The sequence below is a fragment of the Rattus norvegicus genome, chromosome 2 (assembly GCF_021556685.1).
Source record: "Rattus norvegicus strain SHRSP/BbbUtx chromosome 2, alternate assembly SHRSP_T2T, whole genome shotgun sequence".
Classification (NCBI taxonomy): domain Eukaryota; kingdom Metazoa; phylum Chordata; class Mammalia; order Rodentia; family Muridae; genus Rattus; species Rattus norvegicus.
Genome location: NC_141535.1, coordinates 7,442,363 through 7,465,131, shown reverse-complemented (window position 1 = coordinate 7,465,131; position 22,769 = coordinate 7,442,363). Strand labels below are relative to the sequence as shown.

The 22,769-nt window shown below is 37.5% G+C and overlaps 1 protein-coding gene across 12 annotated transcripts in view; it reads right to left on the bottom strand.

Moving 5' to 3' along the window:
* Positions 1 to 22,769, bottom strand: part of Skic3 (SKI3 subunit of superkiller complex) — a 113,295-nt gene that overhangs the window by 31,748 nt on the left and 58,778 nt on the right. For all 12 annotated transcript variants that reach the window (XM_087617429.1, XM_087617447.1, XM_087617439.1 and 9 more), the window contains 13 exon segments: positions 22,183 to 22,239; positions 20,743 to 20,811; positions 19,588 to 19,662; positions 17,817 to 17,958; positions 15,940 to 16,033; positions 14,051 to 14,128; positions 11,585 to 11,709; positions 10,502 to 10,625; positions 8,702 to 8,920; positions 7,215 to 7,287; positions 3,937 to 3,990; positions 3,648 to 3,759; positions 2,158 to 2,286 (listed from right to left, as the gene is read on the bottom strand). In XM_087617429.1, coding sequence (XP_087473555.1) covers positions 2,158 to 2,286; positions 3,648 to 3,759; positions 3,937 to 3,990; positions 7,215 to 7,287; positions 8,702 to 8,920; positions 10,502 to 10,625; positions 11,585 to 11,709; positions 14,051 to 14,128; positions 15,940 to 16,033; positions 17,817 to 17,958; positions 19,588 to 19,662; positions 20,743 to 20,811; positions 22,183 to 22,239 — 1,351 coding nt within the window.

The following is a 22,769-nucleotide window of genomic DNA, read 5'->3' as shown; positions in this document are numbered from 1 at the left end:
GTTAGGACAAAACAGCAACCAACAGATTGGGAAAAGATCTTTACCAATCCTACAACTGATAGGGGGCTTATATCCAAAATATACAAAGAACTCAAGAAGTTAGACCCAGGGAGACAAATAACCCTATTAAAAAATGGGGTTCAAACATGAAACTCAAGAAGGATGACCAAAATGCGAATGCTTCACTCCTTCTCTAAAAGGGGAAAAAGAATACCCTTTGGAGGGAATAGGGAGGCAAAGTTTAGAACAGAGCCTGCCCCATGTGTGGCCCATACATATACAGCCACCAAACCAGATAAGATGGATGAAGCAAAGAAGTGCAGGCTGACAGGAACCGGATGTAGATCAGTCCTGAAAGACACAGCCAGAATACAGCAAATACATAGGCGAATGCCATCATTAAACCATTGAACTGCAGACGGGACCCCTGTTGAAGGAATCAGAGAAAGGACTGAAAGAGCTTGAAGGGGCTCGAGACCCCCATATGAACAACAATGCCAACCAACCAGAGCTTCCAGGGACTAAGTCACTACCCAAAGACTATACATGGACTGACCCTGGGCTCCAACCTCATAGGTAGCAATGAATAGCCTAGTAAGAGCACCAGTGGAAGGGGAAGCACTTGGTCCTGCCAAGACTGAACCCCCAGTGAATGTGATTGTTGGGGGGAGGGTGGCAATGGGGGGAGGATGAGGAGGGGAACACCGATATAGAAGTGGAGGGAGAGGGGCTAGTGGATGTTGGCCTGGAAACCGGGAAAGCGAATAACAATTGAAATGTAAATAAGAAATACCCAGGTTAATAAAGATCGATTAAAAAAAAAAGAAAAGAAGAAATAATAATTATTTAATAAAAATAAGCTGTTGTTTTAGCAAAAAAAAAAAAAGCCACCGTACAAAAAACAATCTACAGATTTACAGATTCAGTGCAATCTTCACCAAAATCCCAACACAATTATTCAAAGATATGGAAAGAGCAATTTTCAAGTTTATCAAAAAAAAAAAAAAAAAAACACAAAAGACCCAGATTAGCAAAAATAATTCTTAACAATAAGAGAACTTTTGGGGAATCACCATCTCTGACCTCAAGGTATACTACAGAGCAATAGTGATAAAAAGAGCATGGTATTGATACAGGGACAGAGACAGTTGATCAGTGGAATAGAACTGAAGACCCAGAAATAAAACCACACACTTACAGACACTTGATGTTTAACAGAGAAGCCAAAAATATACAATGGAAAAAAGGAAGCATCTTCAATAAATGGTTCTGGCAGTCTGTATATAGAAAAATGAAAATAGATCCCTATTTTTCCACCTTGCACAAAGGTGTTAAATGCCAGAGACTGCAGTTTCTGGCCTCAGAGGAACTGAGACAGGTCAGCTACCGCTGCAAAGTAACTTAAACTTTAAACATGTACATATTTTATTGTAGAAAAGGCAACTCAAAATATCTCACAAGCCCAAATGTAACCCCCCTTCACCAGAGAAGCTTCTTCTTGTAGTAGATAGTACTTAACACAGAGACCTACAATTAGACAATGTACAGAGACAAGAGAACTTGTAATACTCAGCTCTTAATGAGATGTCCTTATCAAACTCCTACTCTCAAGATGCAGAGATAATTGCAGGAGGGGATACAAAAGGATGCTAACAGCTAGAGGCAGTAGATGGCATCAAGGAAGAGTGTCTTCCAAACAAAAAAGGGCTAATGCAAATATGAATTTGCAAGACCTACACAAATTCAAGTCAGATCAAAATCACAGGGCAGATAAGGGGAAGTAGGCACAAAGTCTCACCCCTCACCAAAAAGCTATCTGACACTGATACCAGTGAGGAGACTGGTATTTTCTGTAGCAGAGTGACACTGGCTATATCAACCACACTCCACAGGAGGCCTCACGCTCAGGAACAGCTGACCAAGACAAAATGGACTCCATGGTTTCTTGTCTGCTTTTCTTTGCTGTTGTTGTTGTTTGGTGCTTTTGCTCTTTTTTGTTTTTATTTTATTTTCTGGGGGTTTTTTGTTTGTTTTTTGAGAGAGAAAGAACATGAAGTTGGGTGGGTAGGGAGGGAGGGAGAATTTGGAAGGACTTAGGTGAGGGAAAAGAATATGATCAAAACATATTGTAAGCATTTAAAACATACAAAAACTTACGTGAAGCAGAAACAGCAGACTGCAATGCCAAGTATAAATCTACCCTCTTTGGCTGAGTGTTACTGACCAAAGCCAGTTTATCATCTGCATGGCAGGCTGCCATCAAGCCAGCCCAGACAGCAGGATCATCTAAACAAGAAATATAGTTAAAGCCTTGTTCATATCAACATGCTCCTGCAAAACTATCATAAATAAAAGTTTGTCTTTCCCAAAAAGGTTAACTATATTTTTTAAAAATTTCATGACCTTAAAAGAAAGCTAACTTGTTTTCTAAAAACAAACTGGTTCTGAATCTTGAAATTTTCTGAACATTTTCATAAAGAAACTGTCTGAGTAAGTTCCTGCCTGTCACATGGCTAGTTGATTCAGTCCCTGTAGTACTGTTATGATGGAGAGTCACTGCACACACTCACTAGACATGAGGACTACTTTCAAGGAGACATTTCTTCCTATTTAAAAAGCTTGGTCTAAGGATAAACAAGTGAACACATTTTGGCTGTGTTCTGTGTTTTGATTCTTAAGAATAGTGAAACTCAGAGGAAAAAGTCAACACTGAACCTATGTTCCACCATGAAAGCATGAAAAAAATCTCATGGTGCCGATGCATGCTGCATGTAGATTGTGTGTACCTGGGAAAAGCAACTGTGTGACCCTGCATTTCATAGTTAAGACAAAAGTATACAACTGTGCTTTGTAACCCTACAAAATGTGACCTCCTAACCCTCTAACATTTCCAGGACTAACAATGGAAACACACCAGCCTCCTAGAGTTAACAATAGCTCACTAAAGTGAGCTGTTTCTAACAGTTACCCTACCTGTCAGTCAGTCTTATTAACTTGAAATGATTTAGAATCATAATAGAAACACTCCTCTGAGTGTGTTTCCAGACATATATATTTGAGAAAAGATCTGCCCTGAATGTGATAGAGCCATTGTGTGGCCCACTGTTCCAGTGTAACAGACAGAGAGCAAGAGATGAGTGGCAACCACCATCTTTCTCTAGTTCCTGACTGAGATGGAGCATGCTGTGTGGCCTCTCCCCACCACCATGCCATCCCCATCTTCTAAGATGGCTAAAGGTTAATACACTATACAAAACACACATCTTGTTAGATTTTGTAACACACTATACAAAACATACCCCAACCCTCCAGAGTTAACCACACAAAAATACTATATTAAGTAATTTAGTAGGTATAGATAAACTGCATTAGACCAGACTGATGTAAAATTGATATAAAATAGCCTGAAAATGTCACTCATACTTTCAATAACAGATAATTAAGTATCTCTATGAAAACATTCTCATCGGTCTGTTTAAACAATTCATATAATTAATAAGAGTCACATTCAGATAATGAAGTAATACACAAAACCTAAAAATACATACTTATAATTTCTTCTATCATGAGAATACAAACTTTCTTCTTTTAAACCACAAATGTAAACTTGATGGCATCCAGATTAGTAAAACAGGTCATATAGTCACCTGGAGAAAGGAAGGCTGCCTTCTGAATGGTCTTTAGAGCAGTGCTGCTTTTGTCTTCTGCTGTACTGCCTCCCATGGCCAACTGGTTCACTGCAGTGTACAATAAAGCCTTCTATACAAGAAGAAAAGGAGATGTGCTTATCAATTCTCTGTTACAGATTCCTCTTTTCAAAAGTAAAAGGCCTGTATTTGGTAAGATATAAACCCTAAAGCAATGAGGAACATTTTCTGACTCATTAATACTATTTAACAAGTTAACTATTTCCTTTGTATGAGAATAAAAACTAACCTTTCCATGATTCGAATCCAGAATATGAGCCACACTGCCAGCAACAGCACCACCCTATAACAAAACATATTATTTAGACAAATGCAAAGCTTTTCATGAAACAGTAAGGCTAATAAAATTTTCCCTGCAAATCATTTGAGAAGTTCAGTTTTCAGCAAATTTACACTTGTAAATTCTGTCAATATCAATATATTAATAGAACTTTAAGAAAGAAAATCTGTCTACTTTGATCATTTCACTTTGTTATCATAATACGACAAGTTCAAAAGTAAGATGATTTTGTAGGGGCACCAAGTAAATGCATATGTTGCCTAACAACACAAACATGCTGAAAGAAAGCATGGCAAATAGAGTGATGCAGGGTAGCAAATACAAATTAGCACTGTTTACTCCTGCAAAATACCTAGCTGGAAATCAACAGATGAACTGATAATAAAAATGTGATAGATACAGAGATGGATGGATGGATGAATGGATGCATGCATGGACATATAAACAGACAGATGTAATGGAATACTGCTTAGCTCTCAAGAACAATGGAATCACAAATTTTATAGAAAAATGAATGGACTTAGAATGTCATTCTATCTCAGAAAGAAAGACAACACATGTTCTCCCATGTATGTGGATCTTAGCCTGCAATGTACACATGTGTATGTAAACAAATGTACATGTGTGTATAGTAGGCCACGTAGAAGGAGGAAGCTGGATGCTATCAGACGTGAGACATAATTCAGGTCAAGGACCCATGAGTCATGAGAAGAGCAAAAAGCTAACTGTTTTATAGTTTTCACTGTCATTGAATTTTCATGTATTTTGTGGTGGATGAGTGCACAAAAATGTAATCAAAAGTAAAGGAGTGTGTGCTGGCTGGTTTTATGTCAACTGGACACAAGCAAGAGTCATCTGAGAGGAGGGAGGCCCAAGTGAGAAAACGCCACCATAAGATCAGGCTACAGGTAAGCAAGCCTGGAGGACAGTTTCTTAATTGGTGATTGTTGGGGGAGGGCCCAGCCAGCCCACTGTTGGCAGTCCCATCCTTCGACTCGTAGCCCTGGGTTCTGTAAGAGAGCAGGCTGATGAACCCACAAGGAGAACGGCAGTAAAGAGCACCCCTCCATGACCTCTGAATCAGCTCCTGCCTCCAGGTTCCTTCACTGCTTGAGCTCCTGTTCTGACTTTTCAAAAACCAAGAAAGAAATCAGGATTCTTCAAACCTCTACCGTCCTTAATACTAAATGCTCCCGTGTGAGAAAGCTGATTACCTTTTCAATGACAAAATCAATTACTAAAAAAGAAAAAAAAATCTAAAAATTTTGAATTCAAATTGTTGGATACTAGTTCACCCAAAAGAAAAAAAGTGAATTATAAGAATGATTTTGCCAGACATAGTGGTTCATGCCTACAACCTTAACACTCAGAATGCTGAGACAGGAGAATTGCCATGAGGTCAGAGCCAGCTTAGGCTGTTTGACAGTCTGTTTCAAAAATATCAGCAGCAAATGCAATAATTTCCTCACAAGTATTTTACACCTTAGATTTTATTTCACATGTGCACTAGGCTTCACATATAGAATGCTGAAATAAAGCTTTAGAGTTATATGAATATAAAACAAAGGCAGATTAAGAAAAAGACAGCATAGCAGAGTGTGAAGATTCCAGAATTAGTGGATTGAAAACCATCAACAACAACCATGATTTTGCACAAGTTACTTAACCTCAAGGCCTCAAGCTTCCTTTCCGAGAAACTGAATAGTCATTACAGAAACTGTGTACTACTGTTTAACACACACACCTAAGTGTACTAGAGTAACTCTTGCACAATATGCAATTTACTCAGTGTCCAACGCATCCTATCAAAATAGCTAAAAGCCCACTACCCAAATGGCCTGTGAATCAGAAGCATGGACACCGCCTGAAAGGTTCTTACAAACCTAGACTCTCAGTGCTGTCTCAGCCTTGCTAAATTACAAGCTGATTTAATAATACTAGGTAATGCCAACACATGGCCTGTGAATGTCTGAGAAGTACTGGGATGAAATATTTTAAAACATACTCCTAAAAGGACTGAATAACTGACAAGTTATCATGGATTTATCAAATTCAAACTGAAGGTTAAAGGGACAGAATCTAGAGACAGAAATCTAGAGTCAGAAAGACCATTTATGCCATTTGCAGATGCCAATACTGAAGCTCATCTGCCCGTGGGACAAGCCCAGAATTCACACACAGAAGCTCAGGAACTGCTGAACGTCTCCAGGATGACGAGACCCAGGAATTGAATAGCCTGGCTAACACAGAGCCCTAAATATAAATGTACAAAAACAAGTACAAACTCTTTCATATGCAGCTATTTTAATCCTGAGGTTCAAATTATGTCTGCAAATAATGCTCCAGAAGGTACCGTCAGTGAAAGGCATAAAGCCACCTTGAATCAAGATCAGGAGAACAATGGACTGTAGAAACAAAGACTCTAAGACTAAAACGTATGACTAAATAAGTTTTCAAGACAAATTAGGTGTTTCTATTGTTTGCCAACCATTTAAATGAGAAAAGAAAGGAAATATTAACAGCAGAAACTAATAAAATATAGATACCTTAAAATTATGACTAAAATACAGTATATGAGATTTTTAGATATTAGCAATGTTTGTATTATTATCTTATCTTTAGACAGTTTTTAAATAAAATCATCTTTTGGAATATAAAAATACAGTCACTAATGCTTATTTGTTATGCATATTACTTATTTATATAGACATTGAGATAATCTGTGTATTTTCAGAGCATTAACGCTCTCCTACTTTGTAGTGTTCATAATAATCACAACAGTTTGTAAATATATGGAGGATACTCAGTCTAGTATTAGTGCAAATCATCACTGATTAAATAACGATGTTTTCTTCATTGTGCTTAAAATTTTTAAGAAAAATGCTGTATTTTAAAAATATATTTAAGGTGAGTGTAATGGCTGATGCCATTATTTCCAGCACTCAAAAAAGAAAGAAAGGTAGGCAGACTCTGTAAGGCTGAATTCAGCCTAGTCAACACAGGAAATTCCAGGCCAGCCAGAGATACACAGTGAAGCGCGAGCTCTCTCTCTTGTGCTCTCTCTCTCTCAATCCCTCTCCCTCCCCCCTTCTCTCTCTTTCTCTGTGTGTGCATATATATATATAAATATATATACATGTATAATAATATAAATATGCATATATATATCTATATATCTATTTTAAACATACCACAGGCTACTTGTCAGAATATTAGGCATTACTCACCTTTGCATTCTGCTGGGTGTACTGAGCAACAATTCGAGACAGCAAAGACCAAAGGGCTGGGTCAGCAGGATTACTAGAGGAAACATAAAAATGCTCACCTTAAAGATGGGAGTTTTTTAACAAAATCACAGCAAATATTTTAAGTTGAAAGTGTTTTAGACACCTAAGCAAGTTCATATTAATTTCCCACATTTAACTGAAAATACTTTAAACTTTAGAAAACAAACTATACTGTTTTCTATACACTAAGAGTTCTTACATTCTTAAATTCTTAAAACACAAAGGAAAACAGTATCATGGTGAAAAAAATTATGAGACAAAAACAGTTAAGGAAACATAGAATGTGTGTTCAGAAGAACTACAAAAAACTTTAAAGGCATAGGATTATACAGCAGGAGGATGGCTCTAAAGAAACAGTTCATAAGGAACATATTTCATATTAAATTTTTCAGTCCAGCCAAAGAGATGATTCAATGGATTAAGGCACTTAACCTGACCTGGGATTGAGGCTCTCAACCTTCCTAACGCTGCAACTCTTGTCATACAATTCCTCATGGTGCAGTGACCCCCAATAATAAATTTATGTTGTTGCTACTTCATAAATGTAAATTTGATGTTATGAGTCTTAATGTAAATATTTTGAAGACAGCGGTTTATCAAATTGGTTGAGAGCCATAGGTTGAAAACCTCTGATGTATGAAAACCTTAACCATATGGGAACCATATGGATTAGCCATATGAGCTAGGAGAGAAGTGAGCCCTGCAAATTGTCCTCCCATCCTCATAAGTACACACTACTTGTGTGTACCTCACTCACCCCCCTCAAAAAAAAAAACAAAAAACAAAAAACAACACACTCAATCCACAAAGGTTGTTAATATGAATAAATGAAGAAAGAAAACGAAATTAGGGGTTGGGGATTTAGCTCAGTGGTAGAGCACTTGCCTAGCAAGCGCAAGGCCCTGGGTTCGGTCCCCAGCTCCGAAAAAAAGAAAAGAAAAAAAAAAAAAAAAGAAAGAAAGAAAAAGAAAAAGAAATTAAAGGTACAGCATATGAAAATAAAAATAACTCCTGTTAAATATCATTTTGGCTTTTGTTGCTGTTTGGTTGGTTTGGTTTGCTTTGGTTTGGTTTGGTTTGGTTTGGTTTGGTTTGGAGAGTCAAGGTCTCTGAATAGCCTTGGCTGTCCTTGGAACTCTCTCTGTAGACTAGGCTGACCTCAAACTCAGAGGCCAGCCTAGTCTAAAGATATGTGTTGATATAGATCAATTAATGAACTGACAATATTACAAACTTAAAATTACAGACTTTTATATCAAAAACTGGAGTTTCTCCCCCTTCCAAAAAAGGAAAAACTTATCAACTGACCAAAATAACAAGCAGTCTGATTTCCAAAACGAGACACATATTTCATTCTATCATCATACTAAATCCTAAAAGTTGAACACAATCACATCAAATATAGTTAGTCCCCAAATGAGACTCACCTGTGCACAGCCTTGGCCACTTGTCTTTGCACTGCCACACTGTGGCCCTGGAGTGCGTAAATTGCTGAGGTAAGAAGGTACCTGTGATAATCATTTTTCTGTTTGATATGCTTCAGTAACTCGTTAAGTGCTGCTTTTGACAGTGTAGCATCCTGCATTGCCAGCCCTAGAGCACATAGTACTTGGAGGCTTTCTGCAGTTGGTTCCTTTAATATAGAGCTAGAAATAAATATTTAGTAGTCTGTTAGCCATGAGAGCAGTAGTCTAATATCAATCAAGAGGTTTGGCTTAATACAAAAAGCTATTTTCTTAAACATTCATTAAAATAAGTCAATTTTGTGCTTAATATAAAAATAATTCTTTATATTTAAATATAATAATTATCTGACTGGAGCAAAATAGCAATGGTCTTTCACAGCATAAATTGACAAATCTCATTTCAAGTCATTATGTCTATGTTTTAGAAACATAAATTGGCCTCTTTGAGTCTCAGTATTAAGCAAATAATGACAACAACTTTAGTAAAATGTTTAGTTTTAGTAAAACTCTATTTAATTAAAGGAAGATCAGAAGATGCAGATTAGAGATGCCAGCATTCTGCTTTGTCTCCTCAGACTCAACTAAGGAGGGGCAGCCACTTTCTGGTAGAACAAGGCGTCAGTCCCACAGCAGTGGCAGGGACCACAGACACCAGAAGCACCAGGTTTTAGTCCACCATGGGTCTGGTGGGTGGCAGGTAGGAGGAGGCCCCCCCTGATAGACAGCTACTGCTGAGAGACTAAGTATGTTCCCTGGTCTCCTCAGCACAGAACCTGACCTTGCATGCTTCTAGTTTAAGAAGAAAGAGACCCAGGGCCCACTAGGGCTGGCACTAGAGAATAGGTTCTCAGCCCTTCCCAGCAAAGTCACAGAGTTGTAACTGGAAACCATTTTCAGAAGGTCTTATCAATTTTCCTCACTGCTTAAAGGGTCAGAAACTGCTCCATTTTTATATACACAGGTTCCAAGGGCCTCTTCTCATCATGGCACATCAAGCAGTCACGGACAGTGCAAACCAGGGAAGAGATTTCCAGAGTAACAGATGTCCCTTCCTTGGGGACTAAGGGACAGCTATTGAGGCAATGTGTTTGTTGTCACAGAAACCGAGGAGAGCTCCTATATGAAGTGGTGGAACTATAAGCCTCCTGAAGTAGGGAGGGACCTTCTGTCCTATGAGAATCTGTAAGACCCGAAAGACCAGCAAACCTCATCGGTAAGCACTTTCCAATATCCTGTATTAACCATCTACTGCCCCTGGAAAATTACAGCCAACCTTCTAAAACAAAACTATCAGGCTTCAAGAACTCAACAAGTACTGTATAAATAACTCCATTATCACAGGTTCTCTTTGTAACTTGTTTCAAAACCAGAAGTATGTTAGTTCTACAGGTATCTTTAAAGACACTTTAAATGAACCCCCCCCCCTTTTTTTTTCCAGATTAACTTGAAGAGGAAGAAAGGAAGCCACTTTGAAGATCTTGGCAACCGAACACAGATCAGCTCATGATTCATTTTACTAAGTGGTCTGTGTGGTCAATTATTCTTGAAACTAAATAAGCAATATTGGATAGATACAAAGCTATGGATTAAGCCATAGGTAACTCCACCCAAGACTGTCAATTTAGAACAAGGCAGTCCAATTCCTTCCATATACTTAAAAGTTCCTAAAACATTTAAAACTTATTTTACATTGTTCAAATCTTATCTCAAAGACTTTAAGGATCTGACTGGTAAGTGTTAAAGCCAGCTGCATATACATACCATTTGAAGAGTAATGACTTGGCTGCATCCATTTTTCCTTGTTTATATTCTGTTACTGCCATAGCTGTCAAGATGTGAGCTTTGTCTTGCTCTGATTTACAAACAGTCAAGGCTCTCTCATAGGCTATTACAGAGAAGAGGACAGGAAGCAAAATATAAAAGCAATTCTAACTAAGAAAACACAGCATTTTCCCCTTCCTAATCCTACTTTTGAAAACAGATCTAACTGAAATTCCTTCTTCCTTGTTCTTTTGTTTTCAAGCAGACAGAATAAAACCTACCATGGTCTTCAGCTATTCCAAAGTAACTCTGAGGACGCCTTTAAGTTTGTTAGGTGACAATCCCCACCTTCTACCTGCAGAATAGACTTTGAGGTCTTAGTCACCTTAGGTAGCAAAAGAGACTTGGAAACATCAATGTCTAATCACATTCCTAGTACAGATCATCACCTTGACCAACCAGATAATATTTAAGTATACTATATGCATGGTGGCACAGCCCATGTATATCAGAATTTCCTCACCTAAAATGTTTGGAGAAATAAAAATATATTACTAACAAAAACTGAAGCTTTCACTTATCAAAAAATTTCATTTAAACAGTATTAGAATAGTAAGTATCTGCTTTCAAATGCTAACTTACACATCAACCATAAAGACCTGTGCCTTAGTCTCCTCAAAATGTCCAATGGATGCTCAGTTTAAATTGTTCATTAAGATTACTCATCATCCCACACTAATGAGATGACATATGAACAATCTTTTTATGGCTCTGGACTCCTAGTCAGAGTTTAGCAAACGCTGTAACCCCAGAGCTGGAGATATGGCTTAACAGTTAAGAGCATTGGCTGCTCTTCCAGAAGATCAAGGTTCAATTCCCAGCACTCACACAGTAACTTACAACTGTCTATAACTCCAGTTGCTTTCTTCTGGCCTCTAAGAAGATTAGGTACACAACCATGAACTAACATACACAAATCTATACAAATATATTTTTAAAATTTTAACTAATTAAAATCCGCAACCCTACCACAATCACAGCATTTTATATTTCGAAAAAGCTTCAAGTAGCATGATTACTTGCCTGTGCTGCTCTCCTTATACAGGCCCTTCATAAACAATGCCAGTGCAAAGCCTATGATGTCCTCCAACTCTGCAAGGGGCGTTGACTTAAAGGCCTGGAGAGCTTTGTCATAGTCACCAATGGAGCTAAGAAGGAAGCACAACTTACTTTTAAAGATAATAATGTTAATTTTTCTTTCACAAAAGAATATGGACTTATTCAACTATGTTTAATGACTTATTTACATGTCCTTTCTTATAGTAATTTGGCAAATAAAATATATTACTGCTCACATTGTTGAAAAAAATTAAAGTAGAAGGCACACATAGGTAGACACATAGGACTTGAGTGCATGTTTTTTCCTCTTAAATTACATGTAAAAATGAATGGCTCTGGAAAACTCAAGTTACTCTCTTAAATGCTTTGCTTTTTTTCTTAACAAACATTTCTTAAATCCCATTATAAGAACAATTTCAGGTTGGCTTTTATTTTTAAAAAAAATCTAATTTTTACGCTTACTATACTAGTTAAATATTATTCTAAGAGTATGGGTCTAGACTCTTCAGTAAGTTATAAATATTTAGTTAAGAGTGAAAACCTAGCCTTCCTATAAACTACCCAAATACCCATTCTTTGAATGGCATATTGACACAATAAAATTCTGAGAAAATTTATTAAAATTTTATTTTTTTTTATTGTTTTGTGTTTCAATATGTACTCAGAAAAGCTAACATGCACTAGGGATCATAACAGTGAAATGGCTGGCTGTTTATCTTCCGTGAAGTCACATAGGCTCATCTGCTATCACATAAAGATAGCTTTCATTTATGTATGTGTGTGTGCCTCTGTGAGTTTATGTCACATGCATGTGGGTGCCAGTAGAGCCAGAAGAGCGCTCTAGCAGTTTGAGTTACCGGTGGCTGTGAGCTGCCTCACATAGGTGCTGGAAACCAAACTCAGGGCCTCAGGAGGAGCAGCGAGCACTCTGCTGTGTCAACTCTGCTGCCCCAAGTGTTATCTAAGTTAATATTTCTGAGACTCTTCCGGTATAGAGCATACTAATCTTTGAAGCTACAAAAGGCAGTTAAAAATCCCAGCAACCTTGGCTTCAAATCCTAGCTTTACAAAGATGAAGGTATACAGCTAAGCTCTAATTAAAAGAAGGCTATCCTTTGATATAGTTCATTTATAAAATATACATATATATTTCTTTCAGTGAAAATCTTGAGAAATGTGTAGAGAGAAAAAGGAAGGAAAAAGAGGAAAGAAACATCATCAGCGTTATGGCTTGGTCTTTGAAATGGAAACTTGAAGCAAACTCACAGAATATTCATGTTTTACCCAAGAGTAATGTTTATTCATCAACTTACACAGTATAGCTTATTGTGTACATAAGCCTGTGTGTTCCAGATATTTCAAAATAAAACCAAAAGGGGGCTGGAGATATGCTCAGGGGTTAAAGCATACAATGGCCTCACAGAAGTCCCATGTCAGTACCCAGCACTCATACTGGGTGGCTCAGGACCATCTGTTAACTCAGGCAGCAAGGGCTCCAAGCCCTTCCTGGCACCTCTGGGGAACAGATACACATTTCACATATATACATACAGATAGTCACATACACACATGAAATAAAAATAAATAAATCCTTTTAAAAAAGAAAATAGATGGCCAATTTTCTATAGAAGGCTAAATTTTCTTCAAAGATATTTAGTCTATATGAAATATCAAACCTAAAAAGTTGAAATATGAGCTTCTTATTCTAGGTATCCTCTGCTTCAACAAAACCCTGAAATTAACAGACTTGATTCTACCAACTACTAAAATATAATAGTTTAGAAACCTTATTAGGCAACCAGCAAAATTCCCCATTAATGGGTTTGCTTTAGTAACAGTGGGGACAGGAAGAACTGGCTACCTAATGCCACTATGTGCAGGTCCTTAGGAGATGTAAAGACTGATCCGAAAGCACTAAGCTGAAATTTAATGTACTTCAAACTAGACTGTTCAAATTTAGGGCAGCTCTACATCTAAGAAATCACCCATGAGTCATAAACCCATTCATGCTCTAGCTAGGGGATCTAGCCTCAATCCCCTAAAGCAACAGTTAGCCTGTCCTCCTCAGTCAGAAGAATCTAAAGGAAGCCTCGTTCCATTGTCCTGAACAATGTCCTTTTTAGTACTATACCAAAGGATCCCCTAGACCATAATATTTATTCCCAGTTTAAGTATATAGCTGATCCAAACAAATCCAATTCTCCAACTAGTTAAGTAAGCTTCTATCCAGACCATTAAACATGGGCTCCAACAGTCACTCTCCATAAAGCATACTCAGGCTAGTTTTTAAGAATACATAAAGCTTGACACATTCTGGCACTTGGAATGAGGCATCCCAGTGCTCTGGGTACTAGTCTTCACATCTGTAGGGACAAGATTTTTTCCCTCAGATATAGATTCATAGAATTAATGGGAGAAAAACAGCCTTACCACAACAATCTGCCCCAGTTTCTTACTGTAACATTGTAAGTATGTTGGTCTTCTGCAGAATGTAACAGTGCAGTTGCCCTTAAAAAAAATTAAAACAGGGTATTTTTGAATTCCACATGTGAAACATTTTGTTTTACACATTCCTCCTGAGCTATATCCATAGATTGATATTTGTTTGTTTCAATTCTACTAATTCTTTAATGCTATTAATGGCTGCTTATTCATATTTCAGTAAGTTGACACCACAGAGGCATTTAAATTTTAGGTTATCAGTAAAAAATAATCTACTTATTTTTTACAAATAAAGACATTTATTTATGTCTATATTTATGAAAATATTTATGTAGGAAGGCAGAAAAATTGAATGCTTTCATGTACTCTGAGACTGCCCACACAGAAACACTAAAAGACAATGAGTTACAAGAAAAGATGAAAGGTCCCACTGGGCTTAGAATACATTTACCAAAATCTAAAACCAACTTTTTTTTTCTCCCACTGTGTTCTGTCTAGGCAAGGGGGGAGAAGTTAACCTTTATTTTTTAATTTCTTTCTTTTCTTTTTAAAGAGGATCTGCCAGGAAAAATAATCAAGTTTGGGGGTTTTTTTTGGTTTTTTTTTGGTTTTTGTTTTGTTTTGTTTTGTTTATCTATTTGATGTTACATGAAAAACAATATGCTCAAGAAGCATAAAATGCTAAAAAAAAATCAAAACTACACTTCTGGTTAAATTTATACACTATTTATGCTTAAAACCTCAAAATATCACAACACATAATACAGTTGCTATGGTCAGTCAAAAGGACTGGTACATATCCACAGGATTGAAGTCTGGTGATGTCAGAGTCAGCAGTATCTACACAACATGAATACGGTTAAAAGAAAAGTAGCAAACACCATTAAGTTGTCTGGTTTTGATGTGTTAACTGTTATACTCTATATTTTATTTACTCTAAGTTTACTAACATTGTAAGCAGCAAATTGTGGGGTTTTTGTTTGTTTTGTTTTTTTGGTAAATATTCCATCAACTGAAAACAATAACTTCATCGTATGTGATTATTCCTTTGAACTACATAGGAATCCACAAAAGGATGTAGTTAAGTATTTAGGATACCTCATTACACATGACTAGACATCTTCTGAATATTTACTTACATCTGAAACAGTGGTGTGCCTTAAAGTTAGGCAATCAGCTCTTTTAGTAGTTATTTAGTAGTCACTCATGAGATGAAGAGTTATTTTCGTGGTACCTTAACCTATAAGAGAATACTTTGTTCCATTTCCTACTGGTCTCCAGGATAGTCATTACTCTCTAGTACATGGCTTTTGTTCATTAAATAATAGCAAACTATTTCTGTTTGGGAGGACTTGCTGTCATTTGATCTAAAATGTATCTTCCCATTTCTCTGGCTCAAGAGCCTACTCTAATTCTTTCGTAGCACGCATTAGTAACCAGATATTATTAGCTTACTGAGTGTCTCCCACTGAGGAGCTCCAGGAGAACAGGGCCTCATTTATTTTAATTCCCTGATAAATTTTTCATGCCAAGGACACTTCTTGGCACACAATATCCAATAAACATTTATTTATAGAAGTAAATATGTTATAGATAATGAGGTAAGTCAAGCAAATATTCACGTTGTTATTTCCGTCTAACTGTAGGGGATATATTTTTAAAATCAAAATCTATGAGGATTTGTTTTCTGCCCTGATCTGTGACCCAATGGAACCTAAAATACAGCTGAAAACTTGGAATTACATCTGTCACCTTCTACAAGGTAATACAATGAGGATCAGGAAAGGAGACAAAACTCTCATTAGTTCTTTTGTCCCAAAACTAAGCAGTAAGAACACTGACAGCATAGTAAGAGACATCCCTGGAGCACAGCCTACCTTTGGTATGCCTCAGCTGCTTCCCTTTTCAACTGCAGATGCTCGTTTAAATAACCCAACATTGTGAACGCTGGAGCGTAATTCTGAATTCTTTCTGGAAATTCACAAATATCTTTAATGTGTATACTCATGACTATATTCACAAAAGCAACAGTTAAATTCTTTTTGTTTCAGTATCTCAAAACTGGAGATTACCTACTGAGATCAATATTATTAAGCATAATAGTCTAATTTATCTTGAGTATACCAATGATCTTTGATAATTCTTCTAAATCACTGAATAATATTGAAGAGTTTTATGAGGTTTCTAGTTACATTTATAGTTTAAATATGTTCTCTTTAAGACCTTGGAACACACAGCTCTTACTGAGATGTCTCCGTCAAATGCCTCCCCTCAAAGCTCAGAGAATCCAGAAGAGAAGAAGGCAAAAAGAGTGTAAGGGCCAGAGGGGATGGAAGACAGCAAGACAAGGCCCTCTGAATCAACCAGGCAAGGTTCATATGAACTCACAGATGAAGGGCAAGCACAGGGTCTAAATGGGTCTGAACACCCCCACCCTCACCCCCACACACCAGCTCTTAGCTTAGTGCCTGCTCTTGGGGCTCTTTCCTTCTGTTGGGTCAAAGTCATTCTCAAAATCCCTAAAGTCACGCTACAAGATCACAAAACCATCAGAAAGAGTTAGAAACTCCATATACTCTCGAACTCAGGAGAACAGACAAGGATGCTCAACACATACTCAGCAGCATCTCTCTTTGCTCTACTTCTACTCTGTTAGTGTTTCTGGCCAAGCACACAGAATATACACAAGTCTGCGAAAATGACTCCACTGTTTGAGAACCAGCTGTGCACACTTGTTAGAAAATTTTGTTCATCATTTTAGACATCTGCATTTTATTAAGAAATTTACCTCTTTATGTAAATCCTTTATTTAGGTTGTTTTAAGGTAAGAAAACTGGTAAATAAGATTTCTGAGTTCACACTCCTTATTTCTGGGAACTTAGCAGTGTCCTTCCTGTCTGCATACTGCAACAGATGACAACGTCCCAACGTGCTGATGCCTGTGAACGCAGTACCCTCTGCACATACCACAGGCACAAGAGAACTGACTGTTGATAACTTAAGTAGAACCCTTCTCTCCTGTGTTTCATTTCATGTAAATCTGCTGCTGCTCTCTGATTTCCTCCAATACTTTGTAGCACTGGTCTCTCTGAAATCCTAAGTAGCAGGTAGGCCAGCTGACACTCAGTTGCACAGTCTGCTAAGTTCTCAGACCTGAGCACTAAGCCAAGTGGAGACAGAAGTGGAGACAGAGGTAGTTTTGTTTTAAAAACAAAGTAAATTATTACCAGGTGAAGTTAATAAGCTTTACCACTCTGCGAGTTTCCTAAATCTAAGTGTATTTTTCTCAATATCTTACAGGATAATCATGAGTTAACAGGAAAGGTTATAGTCCCTGGGCATGGGTTCAGTATCTCCTACGTATTATCTTTTCTAATTCTCCTAATTATATCTATGCAACTTGGGAATTGTGATCTTCTTCGCAAAGATGAAGCACAAGCTAAGGGAAGTAAAACATCCACTGCCCACACTGAAATGGACTACAGCGGAAAGACAGCAGCAGCGACTCAGAACCATTAGCCTTCAGCACACTTCCATTAGTACAAGAACATCTTCAATCAGAAAGTAATAGAGGGCAGTTTATCACTTTTTCAAAGTCATTATTTTGATTTAACAATTGTACTCCTTCCAAGTAGCAACAAAAAGTTAAGGTAGCATCTGAATAACACTAATATTTAACATAGGATGGGTGATTTAAAAAGAATTAAGTCATTTCAGTAGTCCGATACTGCACCATACGCGCTAGGTGTCTTACCTACATATTTACAGAGAACGCCCTGTGCTGCAGGGACAGCATTCATCTGGAGGATGTTGTACTGATATAGCTCTGTTTCTCTGTTGCTTTTGTCTTGTAATGTTGTACAAACCCAATACGCATAACCTATTGCTCCTTCAGTCTTAAAAAAACAACAACAATTGAACTTAGAATAATAAAATTTCATTAAAACTAAGAAATAAAATAGCATATTTCAATAACAATAGCATGATAGCTTAGTCTTCTTTAAGTGCCTTTAACAAGAGATGCCATGGGGGTGGGGGGAATGGTTGAGATCAATCTAAAATTGTGGATGCTTCAGTCCGTCTTAGAAGGGGGAACAAAATACTCACAGGAGAAAATACAAAGTGTGGAGCAGAGACTGAAAGGCCATCCAGAGACTGCCCCACATAGGGATGCATCCCATGTACAGTCACCAAACTTAGTCACTATTGTGGATGCCAAGAAGTGCATGCTGACAGGAGCCTGATATAGCAGTCTGCTGAGAGGCTCTGACAGAGCCTTATAAAGGCGGATGCTTGCAGCCAACCACTGAACTGAGAAGAGGTCCCTAATGGAGGAGTTAAAGAAAGGACTGAAGGAGCTGAAGGGGTTTGCAATCCCATAAGAACACATCAACAAACCAGACCCCCAGAGCTCCCAGGGAGAAAACCACCATCCCAAGAGAACACAGGAATGGACCTATGGCTCCATCAGCATGTGTAGCAGAGGATGGCCTTGTCAGGCATCAGTAAGAGGAGAAGCCCTTGGTCCTGTCAAGGCTCGATGTCCCAGTGTAGGGTAATGTGAGGGTGGGGAGGTGGGAGGGAGTGGGTGGGTGGGTGAGGGTGTACCTTCATACAAGCAGGGGGAGGAGGATAGTGGGTTTGTGGAGGGGAAAACAAAAAATGGGATAACATTTAAAATATAGATAAAAAAATGCAATTAAAAAAATTGCTTCTCTAATCCTGAGGAGAATCAAATAAAAGGAAAAAAAAAAAAAAAAAAAAACAGAGGCTTGCCAAATGGGCTGGTTTTTCCCTTCTACGACCATGTCTACAGTTAGATAAAACTAACTCAATGTATTTTCAGAATCTAGTTATAAATTAAAGCCATCATGGCCATCATCCTTCCTTATAATCTCAATTACTTTTCAACATTACTTTTATTACATGTAATAAATCTCAATGTGGAGACTAGAGAAACAGCTCAGTGGTTAAGAGCACTGACTGCTCTTCCACAAGACCCAGATTCAATTCCCAGCACTCACATGTAGCTCACAACCGTCTGTAACATCAGCCCCAGGACCCCAATCCCTCCTCTGGTCTTCATGGACACCAGGTACAGACTTGGTGCACAGACATACATACAGGCAAAACACCCATAAACAGAAAAATAAATCAATAAAAAATGTAATCTCACTGTCATTTTTTCATCAGCTTGAACACTTAAGATAAAAACAAAAATTTAAAGTGAGGACAGTTTATCTACATTAAAACAGACTAGAAACAACAGCTATCATGAACATTTTATACTACTTTATACCATTATGCTACCATTTATTTTGTTTCCTTTACTTTTTGTTTCTGGTTTTAGTTTTTTGAGACAGGATTTAATGTAGCTCAGGCTGACTTCATACTTGCTCTGTAGCTGAAAATGACCTAGAACTCTGATCCTCCTGCCTCCACCTCCTGAGGATCACTATTCCCAGTCTCTATTCATTTTGTGAACAAGGATAATATTTGTCCAAGAAGAACATTTATATTCTTACATGCATACTGAGCTCTGTGGTATGCCTAAAGAGATCCATTGTTTCATAACTTCCAATTCTCTCTGCAATAAGAGCCTATTAAAAGAAATTTTAAAAGGTTTTAATTAATTTAAAAGAAATAAAAATGATGACAATAAATGAACCAGAGGTTTACAAGGGAAAAGCAACGTTTCACTTCCATGCTACCATTTTTAACTAAGCCTGTGAGTAATATCCTGAAATAATTATTTTAGAGAACAAAATACTTTCAAAAAATTAAACATGTAATATATAGGCAGCTGTGCTGATATTTATAAATCTAGAGTAACACAACATACCCTGGAACAGTCTCATCATAAGATTGACATCTGGCAGAAGTGCAAATCCCAGTGTTGCCTGTGCAGTGACTGGCACAGAGGACAGCACAAAAGTGCTGCTTCCGGGGCCACTGCGCCTAACGAGGACAGGACACTGCAGATTGGCCTGCTATCTCCGCTTACATCATACAACTTGAATTCAACTATGGTACAAAGCACAGTACGAGACATACCTAGTCTTTAACTAATGGTTTCTGATATACGTGGTGCTGTTGTTGCTGAACCATTTATCAATTCATTGTAATTCAGACGAGCCATCCAGTCACCCCCAATACTATTTTTAAGTGATATGACCAAAGTAAAATAATCAGTGACAGACCAAGATTAGTAACAATTAACCTGATCCTATCTGGCAAAAATCTAAACTTGGTCAAAGAGAAAATACTCTCATAAGTGCACATCACAATATGAAGATTTTACAGAAAATTAGAAAATAATAACCATAATTATCTTTGTAAATGTGCATCATCTTTGTAAATGCAAGCTTATTAATAGTTCTAGGTTTCTTTCTTAGGCAAACTAATAATTGCATTCATGAGATTCAAAGTTTAATAACTGCCAGCTAGGTCACAATACTTACAACATCTGAGTTTAAATGTCTACATCTTTAAAGAGTACAACAATAGCCACACCTCAAAGAATTGACAACAGATAAACTAAAATATTGTATACAAAGGCATTAGCACAATGATTGGCATGCAATGAGTTTTCAAATGTTAGATGTAATGTTATCAATATTAGCACTAATAGGAGGTTATTTTATATTGATAAGTTTGCTAATAATTGTTGTATATCTTACCTGTCCAATCCAGCACAATAAATAAGATGGATCAAGGGACTGAGCCATTTGGAACGCTTCATGGGCTTGCTAGGCAAAAAAAGCAAAAACTATTACATCAAGCAATTACATAAACATCAATGGCTTAAAAAACACAAAATAAGAAAAGTTAAACCTGTCATGAATATACATAAATATAAAATTTCATTGTTAAGGCGCAATTAGAATTCAATATTTTAGCTACACAGTCTTAGAATAATGCTATGGACAATACATTCCTCTACAGGTGAAGAGCTCTGGTCTCCTGCAACATGATACTATAGGACTCTATCTTTATCTGGGTCTTAATCTCCATGTCTACGTCTCTATCACCTAGTCTGCAGAGCTTTAAACACCATGTGCTAAGTGTAGTCTAGTCCCCCTTATTGAGGGAAGAACACACACAACCAATGAAGTTGAAGAGAAGCTCCTGGAGAAAGAGATTAACAACACAATTCTACAATAGGCAGTCAAGAAACATTAAATACACCTCTCGTGGACAGTGAGTTCATATGTTCCCTGTCCCCTGCTTTAAAATCAACAACAACACACTCCATACTGCTTTCTACTGTTCTAGGATACTCCGTGTGGTGTCAAGAAAGACTGTTTTTAAGAAGAAGAAAGCTTATGAACGATTGTGCCCTGTGGACACAAGACTTGACCTAAGGCCTTGCCCACACCTAGGGTGTTTTCTTTCACTGAGCTACAGCTTCAATAATGTCAAAATCTAATTTAAGAATTTATTTCAATTTACAATCTTACAATGCACTAATGATTAGTCAGAATCACTCAAAAGAATATTATGGAATTTTTTTTCTGTCAAAGGACTGGATTTAGCACACTAACTACAGGAAGAAGCAGTCAGATGTAGCACTATCCCTGGACTTGTGAAGATTTCCCACATATGGCCTATAACATGATTCCAGGTACTCTGCTCCATCGGCTCAACTGGGAGGAATTCCAAGGGACATGTAAAGAAAATAACATTTGCTAAGGCTAAAATGTAAATTACATCAATGGTCAAATTTAAGATAGTAAAAAAAATTCTAATTGTCTCTCTTCAGTCACCCAGCCTAACCATGGGATACAAACAACTTCTGTTTGTGCTGTTACCAGATGAATTCATAAGAGAATTGTTTACATCTATAAAAACTACCTAATGAGGCTGAAGTAAGAGGACGGCTGCTACACAGTGAGTTCAAAGCTACTGTGGACTACATAGAAAGATGCTGTCTCAGAGTGGGTAAAGCTTTACATTAATATAAAATGAGAAGTTTCATGAGTTTCATGGAAGGAGAAATAAATCTTACACATTCATTATATCGACATAAAATACAAATGCCACTGATTAACTAGAATATTTGACATACTGGACAGATAATACCTATACCTATAGGATTTCTTCACAACTGATAATTATACCTCAATGTTTTCAGTCGCAAGGTATAACACTCCTAAGTTGGTCCATGCAGCAGCGTTCTAAAAGACATTTAAAAACAAACAAGTCTCATTCAGAGAAGCTTCTTTTTACAGTGGGCAGCAGTTAACAGAGGCTCATAACTAGTGAAAGTGATTTTTTAAAAAGTGACTATTTAGTGACTATTTAGTAACCATTCAGTGTTCAGCCCTAAACAGAGCATCTACAGCACATCCTCCAAGGTGCAGGAAACATCAGTGGACAGCAGAAAGAATGAAAGGCCTGGAGGATGGGAGGGATGCTCAGTCTTCTTAACAGAACCACATTGGCCCCTGCACTCACAAACTCACCTGCCGAGATCTGTAAGACTGAACACATCAGCATTCTACTGTGCAGGGTGGAGGAGCTCATGGAGCTCCACCCCCAGCTAAGGAGCTGAAAGAGAATAGAGACCAGGAGGCCTTTTTCTACAGTGATGTAGCTACTGTTAATGTGTCCATCGTCCACAAGTAACCCATATCCATGCTCACACAAGCAATCCAATTAAACTCAGTAGTCCATTTAAAGAAAGAGGAGGAGGAGGAAGAGGAGG